At 38.5% G+C, this 14615-nt stretch overlaps 5 protein-coding genes across 8 annotated transcripts; 3 read left to right on the forward strand and 2 right to left on the reverse strand.

Annotated features, from left to right (window-relative positions):
* The first annotated feature begins 106 nt into the window (after positions 1 to 106).
* On the forward strand, positions 107 to 2108 carry LOC105562416 (GPN-loop GTPase 2). 2 transcript variants are annotated; one of them, XM_012013243.1, is made up of 7 exons: positions 107 to 310; positions 392 to 499; positions 635 to 942; positions 1012 to 1217; positions 1291 to 1405; positions 1553 to 1697; positions 1760 to 2108. In XM_012013243.1, exons 3-7 carry the CDS (start codon positions 822 to 824, stop codon positions 1995 to 1997), a joined length of 825 nt encoding a protein of 274 aa, XP_011868633.1. In that variant the 5' UTR covers positions 107 to 310; positions 392 to 499; positions 635 to 821; the 3' UTR covers positions 1998 to 2108. The 2 variants fall into 2 exon arrangements, with proteins under 2 accessions (XP_011868633.1, XP_011868632.1); XM_012013242.1 differs by having other exon boundaries at positions 114 to 310; positions 1502 to 1697.
* LOC105562425 lies at positions 243 to 800 on the forward strand. Its single transcript, XM_012013259.1, has 3 exons — positions 243 to 310; positions 392 to 499; positions 635 to 800. The coding sequence occupies exons 1-3, from the start codon at positions 243 to 245 to the stop codon at positions 798 to 800; spliced, it is 342 nt and encodes a 113-aa protein (XP_011868649.1).
* LOC105562415 (trafficking protein particle complex subunit 13) lies at positions 2040 to 4840 on the reverse strand. Its single transcript, XM_012013241.1, has 10 exons — positions 4523 to 4840; positions 3925 to 4093; positions 3745 to 3829; positions 3517 to 3644; positions 3304 to 3421; positions 3094 to 3190; positions 2682 to 2908; positions 2517 to 2617; positions 2296 to 2443; positions 2040 to 2232 (listed from the first exon to the last, which is right to left on the reverse strand). Exons 1-10 carry the CDS (start codon positions 4563 to 4565, stop codon positions 2140 to 2142), a joined length of 1209 nt encoding a protein of 402 aa, XP_011868631.1. The 5' UTR covers positions 4566 to 4840; the 3' UTR covers positions 2040 to 2139.
* An 880-nt stretch (positions 4841 to 5720) lies between these two features.
* On the forward strand, positions 5721 to 8295 carry LOC105562417 (erlin-1-like). 3 transcript variants are annotated; one of them, XM_012013244.1, is made up of 5 exons: positions 5721 to 5971; positions 6246 to 6373; positions 6464 to 6653; positions 6737 to 6995; positions 7088 to 8295. In XM_012013244.1, exons 2-5 carry the CDS (start codon positions 6266 to 6268, stop codon positions 7512 to 7514), a joined length of 984 nt encoding a protein of 327 aa, XP_011868634.1. In that variant the 5' UTR covers positions 5721 to 5971; positions 6246 to 6265; the 3' UTR covers positions 7515 to 8295. The 3 variants fall into 3 exon arrangements, with proteins under 3 accessions (XP_011868634.1, XP_011868635.1, XP_011868636.1); XM_012013245.1 differs by lacking the exon at positions 5721 to 5971 and adding an exon at positions 5978 to 6072; XM_012013246.1 differs by lacking the exon at positions 5721 to 5971 and adding an exon at positions 6135 to 6155.
* A 17-nt stretch (positions 8296 to 8312) lies between these two features.
* On the reverse strand, positions 8313 to 11869 carry LOC105562419. Its single transcript, XM_012013247.1, has 7 exons — positions 11732 to 11869; positions 11173 to 11365; positions 10655 to 10882; positions 10189 to 10473; positions 9202 to 9486; positions 8912 to 9122; positions 8313 to 8730 (listed from the first exon to the last, which is right to left on the reverse strand). Exons 1-7 carry the CDS (start codon positions 11779 to 11781, stop codon positions 8429 to 8431), a joined length of 1554 nt encoding a protein of 517 aa, XP_011868637.1. The 5' UTR covers positions 11782 to 11869; the 3' UTR covers positions 8313 to 8428.
* Positions 11870 to 14615: the final 2746 nt, after the last annotated feature.

The raw sequence follows: 14615 nt of genomic DNA on the forward strand, positions 1-14615 counted from the left end.
GCACTCTCGCCCCCCTTACCGCAAATTTGCCAGCCCCCTCGCCGTATGCTCGGTCCAGAGATTCTTAGGTCCATGGTTTTATGTTACCTAGGGATTTTCGTTGGGGCCAACACTATCCCCTCCCTTTTTAAAAAAATTAGCGTGTAACCGCTCGTGCACTTTTCGGAACTGCTCGTCGCGAAACTGGATTAGGTTACGGTAGCTCTTCGCAAAACCTCGGAGTTCAGGAATGCTGAAGAAATATGAGTGAACGTTCCTGCAGTATCGTTACAAACGGTCATAACACTGACATAATTTTAAGACCCTACAGGTACTGGGCAACGATCTGTACGAGCCTCTCTGGTAGACGGTTTTGTATATCAACGCGCCGTCACGTTTTCATTTTTTACAGCAATCGCACGCTGCTGATCGTAACGCACTTCAAAAAGCTCGGGACGTTTGTGACGGTCAATCGCGAATCCGCTGTGAACGGCTACAATAGCGATGTATTCACGATAAAGTAAGTAAACGTAATTACAAATTATGTAATAACAATGTAACAATTATTGTATATTAATGCAAGTACTGTAATGATCCACGGTTGCTCAATGCACTATCTATTTAATTAAAACTTCTTGAATTTCCGTAAAATTAGGACAGTTTTTGGCAGCGACAACAATGACGTTCACCTAGCCGCCAGATACATAGCGCAACAGATTAACATTGAGAAAGAATTGCTGCTATCGATAGCGCTGAAAGATTATGACCTGGCGATCTTGAAGTCCATTGTCGTGGCTGTGAATCAGATAAAGTCATGGTAATGTAATGCTAATCGAGTCGCCATGAGCTTAATCTTCGGTCAACTTGTCATCGGCCCACCCGGCAGTGGGAAAACAACATATTGCAACGCAATGTCCAAATTCTTGGAGTCCGTTGGGAGAAAGGTGGCCGTCGTTAATATCGGTGTGTAAATGTTATATATCAATTTGTTCTCCTGGACCAGGTCTAGAGCGAACAATTGTTACATGTTAGATCCAGCGAACGAAAATATGGAGTACACCCCGGCGGCAGATATATCCGAATTAATTAAACACGAAGAGGTCATGGAGCACCTCGGACTTGGGCCGAACGGAGCTTTAGTTTACTGTATGGAATTCTTAGAAGCCAACATCCAGTGGCTTGTCTCAAAAGTTCTGAATTTGAAAGATCACTATTTCATTTTCGATTGTCCCGGTCAAGTAATTTGCGTTCCTTTTTTTTTAATCATCTCACTTTATGTCGGATAACGTCAAATGATATTTAATGTGATAGGTCGAGTTGTATACGCATCATAAATCGGTGAAGCAGATAGCGGAGAAGTTGAGTCAGAATCTAGTGAAATTATGCAGCGTGCATCTCGTGGACTCGCATCATTGCAGTGATCCTGGTAGCTATTAATTATAAATTTTTTTGAATTAGCTAAATGGACTATACGAAATTATTAGCGTTCCATATGCGCTCGATGCAATCGTATAATTTGTAGGAAAATACCTGGCCTCTTTAAATATGTGCACAATGGTGATGTTACAAATAGGCTTGCCTCACGTAAATATCATGACAAAGTTCGACGAGATGAAAAAGTTCAGCGATCGGCTAGCGTTCAATACTGACTTTTACACCGAAGTATTGGATTTGAAGTATCTGTTGGAGCAGTTGGACGAAAATCCCTTCACTGCAAAGTAAGTTAAATATAGCTATGTTCATTTCAAGAAACCGCAGTACGCAATATAATGTTTCGCAGGTACAAAAAACTTAATGCTGCTCTAGTGTCAATAATCGAAGATTACAGTCTCGTTAGTTTCATACCGTTGGACGTTACCAACAAAGCATTGTTGCTACGAGTGAAGAACGCGGTGGATAAAGCCAATGGGTATATTTTTGGTGGTAACGAACCGCGAGACATTCAAACGTTACTCGCGTGTGCGGTAGAGGCGGTCAGTGAAACCGAAAAGATGTCAATGTTCGATGAATATTTATGAACATCCTCACTTTAGAGTAACTCTAAGTACATCCACATTTGCTTCTATGTAAGAATATCTGGATGTTTTATTATGTTTATAAATAATAAATGCCGCGTAATACTCTTATTATATTACAGTGTTTTTGTTATTTGCATATCTTTCAATCTAACTGATTGACGAAAATTTGCGCCAAGTCATCGTAGTCGTAGACCCTTTTCAGAAACGTGTCCGTAAGTTTTAAGCCGGAAATGGTCTGTAAAGAAACGAATATTTAGTAAAGCGGCAATTCCTCGTAATTTACTCGTAAATTACTCACGACAATGCCTGTCTCGAGTGTAATGAAGCAGAGAGGTATGTCCATGGAAGCGCCGGGTTTCAGAGCGCCAATCGTTGTGTCGGACATGCCGCACCAAGCGATGGAATCATTGGATTCTAAGCTCAACAACAATTCCATACTTCTTTCTCTGTACGTGGGAGCGAAAGAGTCGTCATTACATTCCCAACAATTCTATGTAATTTCAATGTAATCGCACTTACGACGTATTTATTATATGACATGTGCAATTAACTGGCTCCTCAAGATGGGCCTTTAAAGGAATATTCTTTATGATAACCCTCAGGTCTCCATACTCGGGTGCCTGAAACAACATCGGAGTAATTTTACACGTAAACATATTCGCGTCGAGAAATAACGCGACATACCATTCTCTGCAATTGACTCGTTTGCAATCTTCCCCTCTCGCCCAAATTGCTCCTCCACACGATGTCCAGTTTGCCGATATTCGTGGCATTTTGCATCATTTTCGGATCCTTCAACAAGCTCGACTGCGGCTTCAAACAATACAGGTACTGCCTACTACAGCCTGTATCTAACAGATTTACATCTCCATAGATCGAGTGCTCTTCGTCGTTTGTATTCAATGTAGTCACTAAAACGGGAGTTTTTAATTTAAGGTTCTTATGCCCGTTTCCACCGTCGTTTAACTTTGATCTTGGTTTAATTCATCCTTTGTCTCTAATCGCCCACTCCAAAAGAGATGAACATGTAAGATCAAAGTTAAACGACGTTGGTGAAAAACCGGGGTTAGTCGACGTTGTATCAGTAGGAACTTACCACTAAATAAGTGGGACGATTCAAGGGCAACTTTTTCCAAGCAAATTGGCCCAGCTGTTAGATTCTGTATTTGTGCCTCGAGATATACCTCATCCGACTTGAAGAAGCATCATAAAATTTACCATGAAATCATCATGAAAACACATTACCAAAGTACAATAAGAATATTCGTACGTAATGGCATTAATATAACTGATATCTAAATATTACTTCTGCATTGTAAAATTTGGTCTTCACGTCCAGTGGTTTAACCACCTGGAACTTGAAGTACTTTCTGAATGACAGCGGGGGTCCGATCTGATTTGTATAAGACACTTCGCAAACTAATCTGGAGAAACAAAAGAGGTGTACGCTCTACTTGAAGGTAAAAATGTTTGAATTTTTGTTTTACACTCATATGTAGGAACTCGTAAACATCCTTACATATGTGTACCTATTTCCTTAACCTCGTGGTGAATAACTTCATCCACCGTGCTGTCAGGTGCCAATTCCTTCCCTTCCAGATTACTGCTGGAGAGTGGAATCACTTGTGTACTCGTTTGCAAATCTGCCTACGAAACGCAGACACGCACGTGAGAAAACATAGAAATACGACGTCGAGCGAGATCGTCTGAAGAAAAAAAAAATATATATATATAACTTCGAACTTACTTTGACAGTAACATTTTTCACCACTTGATTGCTGCCGTTATGAACACATAGGTAACTGGAGAATATCTCCCCTAAATATATATTTCTGAAATAATAAACATCACTTCCAATATTGCAGAAACATTCGTGGCCCATTGCGACGTAAACGTGCCAGGAAAAGTTCCCGGGCGAGAGACGTACCCAAAGCTTTGAGGCAGCACCATGAACTGCCCTATAGCGAGAGCCTCCATGCCCTGCAGCGCTGTGCAATCGCTCTTGAGTTCATTGTTTAACGTGTTGCCCGGCAGGTCAGTAGAATCACACGTGACAACCATGGGACTCGCCAGGGTGGGACGTGTCAATCTCATTACTGTAGAGAAGAAATTGTTGGGTGCAATTTTAATAACGGACATAATTGCTTCTCATCATCGTTTTTCCAGGTGGAAGATGGTCGTACATTAAAGTAATTGTACGGTTCTAGTCTAAGGCCCGGTCTACAATGAGTTGTTAGACGTCAGTCAGAAGTCAGAACTACCTGTCAGTCCTTTTTCTTCCACCCAGAAAGGAAAAGGGCCAACGTTATAGTTTCGACTATTGACTAGCGACTAACAGCTCATTGTAGACCAGGCCGACAGGTCTATCCAGACAAACTTGCGCAGCGCAAAACTGACTGGACCATAAATGCATGAGGAAATGGACCAATCAATTTTTTTTATGCACATGCTTACGCACCTGTGCAAGTGTTTATCTGGATAGACCTTCAACGATTAAGACAAGCGATATAATTCTACCACGTTACCTTTCAAGGCTAGCAAGTGTTCGCTCTTCGTCTTAACTTCCATCTTTTGCCGAACGAATCACGAATGAAACATTAATCAAATACACCGTTGAATTATCTACAAGTTTGTGTCCCACTGTCGGATCAACGTCACCTCGGAAACCTAACCTAACCTAACCCTAACCTCGTTATCATATCAGGTGTTGTTTTTGTATGCCGCACGACCTGGAATAAAGAGGAACAAAGAGGGAAAGCATCGTAAGATAAGAACGAACTTATCGACAAGTCGCGATTCGAGTCGAAACGATCGAAACTTGTTCGATATACGATTTGAGACGCTTTAAAGAATTTAAATTTAAGCTTTAAAGTTTTAAAAGGAATCTTTAGTCCTTTGTTTTTTAATCCAGGGATTGTTAGAATTAAGGGGACGCTGGTGTGATCCTGCACTTTTTGCACCTTTGCATCTGGAACTGTCAATTCATGAAAACATTTGTGTTCCCTAACCCAGAACTTACTCGAAGGAACAGATTTTTGTTAGACCACCAAACTTAATTTCAATGATGTCGCGCTGTTCCCTGATCTAATCCGATCAGTGGAAACTAGTCGGTCCGCGCACAGAAGCCACATAATTTGTATATTACACAAATGTTTTAACAAATTGACAGTTCCAGATGCAAAGGGTGCATTATTTTTGCAGTGTTGCTATTCATCTAATTTAATTGATTCGACATCTTCCTTGCGTATGATGATATTGTTACGATAATTCTCACTTTGCAACTTAGGCTTTGCAGAAAATGTATTAAGCCTTCTGTCCGCGATCCAAGAACCGTGTCCAACTTCCAGTTCCGAAAAATGTATAGTCAATCAACTTGCAACTGTTCCCTTAAAGTTGCAAGTTAATTGACTATACATACTTCTCGGGACTAGAACTTGGGCGAAGTTCTAGCATCGTGGACGCAGGTCTTTAGATAAAAGAGATGAGGATACATTTTGTGTCCAGAGACTCGACAACTTTTCTATTCTGCAGCCGAACGACGTGCTTGAAAACTTTGTCGCACGACAAATTATAATATAAGCCTTGGCTGCTTTCGCGTTGTGATTGGTTAAATCTGGAATTTCATTGAAAAAAAGTTCAATGCGATGAAATTTCAGATTTGACCAATCGTAGCGCAGGGTCATTTTAATCTGGACCAGTTTGATCCTCTCGCGACAGCAAAAGTCCTTGGCTCGACGTGTCCTCTAATTGATGCAGTTTCCGTTATTTCCGACGATCGCGTTTACCCTGAGTCGATACCTCGGCCGGAGAAAAGAAATTGTGGAGAACGCGCTATGGCTACCAGATAAATTAACTACTATCGAGGGACTCGATTTCATTTTCAAATATGAATCCAACGGGCCACGCTGTGACCTCTAGTTGTAATCGCATATCTGCTATCGCCTTGTAACACCCTCGCCATCCTTTAGGTCAAGGTACTGTACTCGCTCGATACGACCGTCGGAAAATATAACCTCCCCCGATGGCGTTTTGAATTTTGGGGAATCGTGCCAGCGGACCGGCGGATTTGCTAATTGTACGATATATAATTATCGTTTTATGCCCGCGTGTTACGTAACTATCTGCTCGAAGCCGCTGCGAACTCGCGACTCGCCTCATGTATTCACCCTGTATTTTCAACACGCATATTATACATGCGCATGTATGGGCGTTCAATCTCGCAAACGTATTTCTTGTATTTTTTTTCAGAGTACCGTGAGCGGACGACGATGTTTGACCAAAGAATCGTAGCGCTCGGTTTCCTCGTGTGCTTCGCGGTGGTGTTCAACTTTTCCCTTCATCGCATCGAGGAGGGCCATGTGGGGGTGTACTTTCGGGTGAGTTGTCTCCGAGGCGGCAACGGGTGTTGATTTGCCATTGTCTCGAATAATTTTTCCACCACTTTTAACCGCGCGAATGTCTGCCAGGGTGGCGCACTGTTGCCTCAAGTGAGCACTCCAGGATTTCACATGATGATACCGTTTCTCACTATGTATCGCTCGGTTCAAGTAACTCTGCAGACGGACGAGGTAAAGAATGTGCCGTGCGGGACCAGCGGCGGTGTTATCATCTACTTCGATCGTATAGAAGTTGTGAATATACTGGATGCGAACAGCGGTAAATAATGCGTTGTACTTTTTGAGAATGTTTATCGTGTTTTGTTAACGCGCGTATACATCGACGTGTGCACTTTTGCGTAGTTTACAACATGGTGAGGAACTTCACTGCGGATTACGATCGTACTTTAATTTTTAATAAAGTGCATCACGAATTAAATCAATTTTGTTCTGTGCATACACTGCACGAGGTGTACATCGATTTGTTTGACCAAATCGATGAGAATCTGAAGACTGCGCTGCAAAGGGACTTGAATGAATTGGCGCCTGGTCTTAAAATACAAGCTGTAAGAGTAACAAAGCCAAAAATTCCGGAAACAATCAGGAAGAACTATGAACTAATGTAAGTGCTTATCCTTGATTTCCTTTACAGCTCGATTTTCCTCATATTTTGTATATTAATGTTTCATATATACAATATTTCGAATTGTTTAGGGAAGCAGAGAAAACGAAGCTATTAATATCGACGCAACATCAGAAAGTAGTGGAGAAGGATGCGGAGACCGATCGCAAGAAGGCCATCATTGAGGCTGAGAAAGAAGCGCTAGTTGCAAAGATTCAATACAATCAAAAGATTATGGAAAAAGAATCCCTGCAACAGATGGCTGCGATAGAGGATGAGATGCATTTAGCAAGACAAAAGAGCCGTTCGGACGCCGAATTTTATCAGATGAAAATGCAAGCTGAGGCGAACAAGATACTTTTGTCTAACGAATTCTTAGAGCTCAAGAAATACGAAGCGCTGGCACACAATACCAAAATATATTACGGGCAAGACATTCCAAGAATGTTTGCATTTGGCAGTTGCTTGAACGATGCCAATTTCAAATCTAATACCAATATTGAACAAAAGAAGTTATGAGCAGTGGATAGCGCAATTTGTACCTTACTTTTATGATTATTGCTACACAAGACGAAACGTGAGTGATCGTGTCCTTTCGCGAATACCTTTACGATAAGAGAATCGAAAAACTTTGGAAATTTTACAACTTCTAGCTGTGCGCAGGCACATTTTTTCTATATGAAATATTACATAGACTGTACACACAGTTCTAGAATTTTGGAGTGTTACTTATTCCTCCAAATCAATTGTGTGGAATTAAAATTTTGTATGAATGTATTAAATCTATGTAGATAGATACATTACCGATACAAAAACGTGGTCTGTTTTTATCATATAGTTAAAAAAAACGGTTTCTCTTTAATATAAGGCGACATAGTATTACGCAATACCTATACAATCATAAGTCATTAACATAAATAATGACTGTATAAAAAAGAATGTTTGAATTAGGGATATGAATTAAAAATAAAGTTGCGATTCGGTTATAATTCAGCCTCAATAACTATTTTAGCATCGATTCTTCTTCAAAGAAAACTGTTTTCTCAAGTGAAATTTTTAAACATTTTTCATCACGTTTTGTGGTTACGATTCTTCTGAAACATTTGCAACAGATATTACTTTTATTGTTTGTTGATGCTCTTATTAAGTTATGCATTTTTTTGTTTACTGATTTACTGTTGTTGACTGTACTTGATTTTTTGTACATAAAGGTGTATAATACATCTTTTGGTGTGTAACAAGGCTCACTTGTGTTGTCTTCTGATGTATTAGTAGAGAATAAAGAAGAAATTAATACCAACTTCAAAGGTACACAAATTTTTCATTAATTTAATACATAATATGTTATTTAGATATTGTTCTTTTTACAAGAAAAATTGAACCGGTTTTCATATTAATGCAAGTTCATAAATATGTTAGGATGGTATAGAATATCATTTGATTTTTTTACGATGTTCTCTCGCTCTACGCGCATGGACTTTGGGCTTTTCCGATGGTAAAGATTTCACATCGCTTATATTCTGATTTAGCGTCCGTAATTCTTCTAGCGCTCTTTTAGCCAATTTCCCTTCTGGCGTGGTCGGCGGTTCTAACAGAAGCATAGTCAGTGCTTTCTTTAGAAGATCCTTGGCTTCTTCTAGTTGGCCTGCCAACTGCGTCGAAGAAATCTCACGCGCGGAATAAGATCGATTCGCCAATATTATTACAGGTAAATGCATCTCATACAACATTATGCCTGAAACCGATATTAATAATATTGATACTAGTATTTGTCGTAATCGCATAAAAATCCGTATATCTTTGTAAAATTTTATAACATCGAGGTATTATTTTTTCTAGGCATTTGTAATTTATATTGTCGAAATATTTTATGCAGTATATATATAACTAGAATTAAATAAACCATGCATTCGTACCTTTTAAACGTGATATGCCCGGCTCTACTATGTCCAAGACATTATACACTTCCTTACACGTATCCAACATTTTTTGTACAACTTTTTTCTGAGGATTGGGAGATGTTATTTCTTTTCTGCACGCCGTTAACAATTTCTGCTTCAGGGACAACATTAGAAAATGATTGGTATGCAAAGATTGGGATAATCTTTTAAGTAAGCTGTCTATCCTCTAGAAAAATAATAGGCCGCAATGATTATGGAAAAAGTGTAAAGCTCCAAATACATTGCCGATTTATGTAATCACGAACTTTTATGTCAACGTCCTCGCATTCGTCGATAAGCGTTCTGCATATGTTCAACGTAGTTCTGATAAGACGGCCGCCGTAGGTCCTCTTGCACACCTGACATTGCCATCGACTTCGCTCGTACGGATCGACAATGGAAGTATCTTGTATCCCTACGAATCCTTTTTTACAACGCGGACATAGCACGCTACTTAAATGCGACTGCAATTCGTACGGGTCTGTACATAGAGAGCATTCGCATTCGAAATACTTTCCCTCTCGAAGATGTTCTTTCCTGTCAGCTGCACCCTAATAAATATATTAATATTGCTGTGTAAAATAAGGACTTCTTGCTTTTTAAAGCTCATTCAGTACGTAATTAATATTAAATGTTTCTTTTAGACTTTACGATGATAAAAATTTTTTTTTTAGTAAGTTGTCTTTTAATTAAATCGTTAGATAAACCTGAATGTAACTTAAGATAAATCAATAGTAATATCTTAGAACATATACATGGAAGGGGAATTGCGTATATTTTCATATCTAACGAGCCCGTATCCAATATCTGTGCGAGAGAGAAAGGTAGAGAGTCCCATTTGTCTGCAGTACGCGTATTTTGATATTAATTTTGCTATCGTTAAGCTCGTATCGGACTACGGATTGGTATTGAGATTAGATTGATATTGAAATTAGACCAATCAGAGTGAAGTTTACTAATAACAAGTTTAATGAATTTTACTGATTGGCCAAATCTCGATCTAATCTCAATCTCAATACGTAGTTTAATTGGGCTTTACCGTTATTTAAAATAAATTTGTTAATAACTTGTTTTCGACGACACAACGGTAACGACGGCAATGACGATATCAGTGTATGCGCGTTTGGATTCGGTACTCAATTCTCTTTCCATGTACATACGTTCTAAGAGTAATATTGAAATATTAGCATGCATAGTGAGTGAAAATAAAATATTAATTTTGTTAGAGTTGTATATTTATATAACTAACTGACCAGCAGCGACGAGGTATAATTAAATAGGATAGGTTCGTCCTGTTTGATCGCTACGCTCGCGTAGATAGTGAGCTGAAAATTATCGTCCACGGTGAGGTGAGTGTTGCCTCTGCAGTCGTGTGCCATCAGGGTCGCCTCGATGTATAAACCACGTAGAAGAAGACTGTCGACGGCACCAGGTGATCGCAATTCGAAGGCGTTCACATCCAAAATGCCGCACAATTTCTGCATTAATTCCGCGCTCGGCGGCTCGATCTCGGCGGGTACGCGAAACCTTCGAATTATCTTTAACACATTTTACACATGCACATATACGGAATGGGACAACTAAACACCTTGGATGCACTCGAGTAAATAAAAAAAAACCGATAGAAAAATATTTTAAGAATATATCCCTTTTCTCTTCGCGCGATGGATTAGATTAAACGTACAATATACTTGAAAATCTGACTTATGTGAAACTCACATCTACCACATTGACTTCTCTGTGCCTCCAAACGGGCGTGCCAATCCTTTTATCCAAATGAGCCTCCATACGATCTATTTTCTCCCATACAGCTGGATTTTTGTGTTTTACCAGCCATAGCCGCAAAGCCAGTAAAATTCCTGCCGCGTCAATTTTGTTTTCCGCCAATAGATCTCGATTATCTCTGAATATCTGGCATTCCTCATTCGTGTGATGATTTGTTCGTGCCTTTGAAGATACGAGGAAAAACAAGAGGAAAAAGATTAGAAATACTATTTTGAAACTGTCTGTAACTTTACGTAACGCAGCAACTCGTAGCTTTAGCTTTTATTCGCAGTTCTCCTTTTCCGATGAGCAAAATCACTGGTCGGATACATTTTTCATAAGTAATTTCGTTTGCAAGCGCTTAAAGTTTCATCCAACGGATCGTGCGAAAGTGTTTCTTTCCTCGGTACGATAACAAACTCTTTCTCCGACTTTTTGCGAATTGCCGACGTAAATGTACTCCAACTTGTTACCTCGCATGCCACGCTGCACAGCGGTGCAAAGTTACATCTTGAACAAGCATATCGTCTTTCTTTGAAAATTCTTGGTAGTGTGCACATACAGGCAAAGCAGAAACAATCCTTGTACATCATCGGACCGACCGCGGTCGGTTCTTCTCGAATTATAACTTCCCCCGGCGCTATGTTCTTAGCTGCTACAAGATACCTTATGAACAAAAGATGAAGTTTTTAGCAGTAATTATATTGTGCAAAACTAAATACATAATTGTTTTAGATAACGCGAGTGTATTTACTCTGTAAATGCAGAAAAATGCCCAATTTATTTTAAGGATAAAATTATTAACGCGTGAAGAATAAATTTCTTCTTTCTATTATTTTTATTTTAAATTATTTGCTGAGAGAAAGTGTTAACGCGACGTTAATAATTTACAGTGAAAAACGTGTAAGTGACGAGGCATTGTTTTCCACATAAGCCCAATACGTTTTGTCACAATTTGATTATATGATAATTAGTAAATTATGTAGGGAGAAATATTAGTATTAGGCCAATAATTGTAGCTGCGACTAATACCTTCCAAGCCTTTCCGAATGCGAAACCCTGTACTTCGTAGTGGACGTCATAGTTGCAGATTACTTCCTTCAAGTTAGCGATTGTCGACTCGCAACTGGCGTCTACAAGCAGGCATCGGTAATATGAACCGTCTTCCAGAAGCATTCACGCGACGCGTTGTATTATTAGACATCGCGTGGTATCGCGCGCAATCTGTTAGCAGAGAACGTGATGCACACATTGGCAGTTATAATACAATAACGATACAACCTTTTTTTTATTCTCCTTCTCCAATTCCACATTTAATCATTTTATTAAATTAATTACATCGCAAGGTATTGATGCTCTCGCCGAGTGTAAAAACTTACGGAAACTGAACATTCAGGAGATGTACGTGTGTATGCCATATTTTCTCTTAAAATACATATTATCATACACATTTTTTATGAAAATTTGTATCTTTACATTTTTTACAAGCATCACGAAACAACTATGTTGTTTTTCTTTTTGTGATTGTAAAACCGCAGTAGTAGCATGGCTTTTATTACAGGAACAATGGACGAATCGATAAGAGTAGCTTGCGTAGATTGTTTTCCTCCTGTCAACGCTTGGAAGAAATTAATTTGATGTATCTCGATGATGATTTCGGCGAATCACTAACGCTATGTAAAAACTTAAAACAAGTACATTTGCCAACATTACCTAAAAACATGACAGCAATTCTTATGCAGTGTCCAAAATTGCAAAAGATTAATTATTTGTTGGATGATAACATTGAAGCATGTAACCGGATGGAGCTAGAAGATTCACATATGTCCTTGTAAATGCACATATGTAATTCAGAATCACGGAAACTCTGGGTCGGAACTGACCTTCACCGATGTTGATAGGCTTTGGATATGTTGTAGACGGCGAGCGCATCAAAATAATTTTTTGGCTTTTCAGTTTATCTCAACATTTGGAAGTTGAAATAATGTCTTAAAATTAAAAAAAATTCTGTTTTATTTTTAGCAAATGTCTTTAATAATATTGGATCTGTGCATAAGTGTCAGATTTTGCGTTTGAAATATACTTGAATTTCGGCACGGACTTATGCACAGACCCAATATAAGTTGTAAAATTGTTTTAAACAAAAGTTTTTTAATATTTAGTTAGGCAAATGGCTCTTATTTCTGAACAATGTTCGCCAAATTGTGGCTGTAATCTCTTTGACAAACTCCGTAATAAGGTAGACCGACAATCTTTTTGCGATACTGTATAATTCGTTTATACTTCTCACGTAGATTATATGTAAAACATTTACTCCTAGATCTCACTTGAAAATTATCTAAACCAAAGGTCGAAACGTTGCGAAAGCCTGTTCAATAAATGTGGCCAGCTGAAATCGATTAAAATTTGACATGTTGTTTTATAAATTGTTGTACTTTTTACAACAATGATATATAACTTAGATATACAACTTTTTACAACCCATATTTTTTGTTCACATAATTTTTTTAGTTTACACACGCCCACCCACTATCTCTGGAAAGTGTAAGAATTTTTTAAGGAACAAAAATTAAAATATGTTGAATGCTAAATCTACCCATGTGTGTATAGTATTTTATTTTCCACGAGATAACTTGTGGAAAAACATGATTATGTCGTGCTGCCTATGCCGCGCAGTAGTTGCATTATATTATTCTTTTTATTTACTACAACATAGAAGTTGCTCAGTTTTAATAATATAGTATGTATCGTCTTACATTCACAACGACTAACACGGATGCAGCAATGCTAGGGTATAACGCGTGGCTTACACGGTAGCGTAGCCAATCAATCGAATTTTCCTGAAACAATATATATATAGTAGATAATAACTTCCGCGGTGAGTGAAATATTGAATAAACTCATATTACTTCGTGGTAAATAACATTCAAACGATTTTATACTATCTATAATATTTTACCGATTTTATATTCAAGTCTGGTCATGGTGTTAAGATTTCATCCACCTAGTAAAATTACCATACCGAGTCTTGAGATATTTTCATACATTCTTAATCACAAAAGTGTGATAAATAAATCATAATAATTATATACAACACACACACACACACACACACACACAAATTATTTGTATGTTTTTATTAGAGATGTAAAGAGAACATTAGGAAGAGACAACAATAGTGAATAAGATATTTCCTTATCCCATTATGCAATTTGTGTGGGAGGGGAAAAGAAGATATATTATATTATATTATGTTGCTGCAGCTATCAACAAATATTATTTGCAAAGTTCTCACTACACCGAAATAATCGCGAAACGTGTGAAATTATCGACATTTGACTATCGACAGAGCCGTATCGATACGATATGATAGAATTGACATCAAATTCACATCGATCCGATGTATCATTTAACACTGGAGAGAACGTTTGTTTTTTTTAAAGAAGATATATAAAAGCGGATTTCTCGTTCTTTGTCTATTCTTCTTTCTTTCGTTTACTCTACCTATGTCTCTACCCGTTGTCAGCCAACTGTGTGACAAATAGAACGTCTCAGTTGTCGTGTCTTTCTGCTTGTCAAGAGGAATGTTCCGTTTGACCATGTACCCACCCTACCCAGTGAGAAATGATTCGTCGATCGACATCGAAACGACGTCGAATCGACATCGACACCGTCGAGTAGACGTCGATTTGACGTCGTTTGGACATCGATCGACGAATCATTTCTCACTGGGTAGTAGCATAGTACATTGACTAAATATTGACCGAATACAATTAAATATTCCGTCCATGTTTAACCAATGTTTGATCAATGCATTGTCTTACTGTGGCAGCGAAAAATGACTAGTCGATTGATATCGAAATGATGTCGTTTCACCATCGATTTTACTGTTTCCACATCGATTCATTCGACACCA

Source organism: Vollenhovia emeryi, unplaced genomic scaffold (genome assembly GCF_000949405.1).
Source record: "Vollenhovia emeryi isolate VEMERY1.0 unplaced genomic scaffold, V.emery_V1.0 DF939189.1, whole genome shotgun sequence".
Classification (NCBI taxonomy): Eukaryota; Metazoa; Arthropoda; class Insecta; order Hymenoptera; family Formicidae; genus Vollenhovia; species Vollenhovia emeryi.

Coding starts and splice junctions, on each gene's coding strand:
- LOC105562425 (XM_012013259.1), top strand. CDS start 243: ATGAGTGAACGTTCCTGCAGTATCGTTACAAACGGTCATAACACTGAC. Junction 311..391: donor ATAATTTTAAGACCCTACAG/GTACTGGGCAAC, acceptor CATTTTTTACAG/CAATCGCACGCTGCTGATCG. Junction 500..634: donor AGCGATGTATTCACGATAAA/GTAAGTAAACGT, acceptor CCGTAAAATTAG/GACAGTTTTTGGCAGCGACA.
- LOC105562416 (XM_012013242.1), top strand. CDS start 822: ATGAGCTTAATCTTCGGTCAACTTGTCATCGGCCCACCCGGCAGTGGG. Junction 943..1,011: donor GGTGGCCGTCGTTAATATCG/GTGTGTAAATGT, acceptor GTTACATGTTAG/ATCCAGCGAACGAAAATATG. Junction 1,698..1,759: donor GAAAATCCCTTCACTGCAAA/GTAAGTTAAATA, acceptor AATGTTTCGCAG/GTACAAAAAACTTAATGCTG.
- LOC105562415 (XM_012013241.1), bottom strand. CDS start 4,565: ATGGAAGTTAAGACGAAGAGCGAACACTTGCTAGCCTTGAAAG. Junction 3,830..3,924: donor GTGCTGCCTCAAAGCTTTGG/GTACGTCTCTCG, acceptor TTATTATTTCAG/AAATATATATTTAGGGGAGA. Junction 3,645..3,744: donor TGAAAAATGTTACTGTCAAA/GTAAGTTCGAAG, acceptor TGCGTTTCGTAG/GCAGATTTGCAAACGAGTAC.
- LOC105562417 (XM_012013244.1), top strand. CDS start 6,266: ATGTTTGACCAAAGAATCGTAGCGCTCGGTTTCCTCGTGTGCTTCGCG. Junction 6,654..6,736: donor TATACTGGATGCGAACAGCG/GTAAATAATGCG, acceptor ACTTTTGCGTAG/TTTACAACATGGTGAGGAAC. Junction 6,996..7,087: donor AGGAAGAACTATGAACTAAT/GTAAGTGCTTAT, acceptor CGAATTGTTTAG/GGAAGCAGAGAAAACGAAGC.
- LOC105562419 (XM_012013247.1), bottom strand. CDS start 11,781: ATGACGTCCACTACGAAGTACAGGGTTTCGCATTCGGAAAGGCTTGGA. Junction 9,487..10,188: donor ATTATACCTCGTCGCTGCTG/GTCAGTTAGTTA, acceptor TATATTTATTAG/GGTGCAGCTGACAGGAAAGA. Junction 9,123..9,201: donor GCGAGGACGTTGACATAAAA/GTTCGTGATTAC, acceptor TTATTTTTCTAG/AGGATAGACAGCTTACTTAA.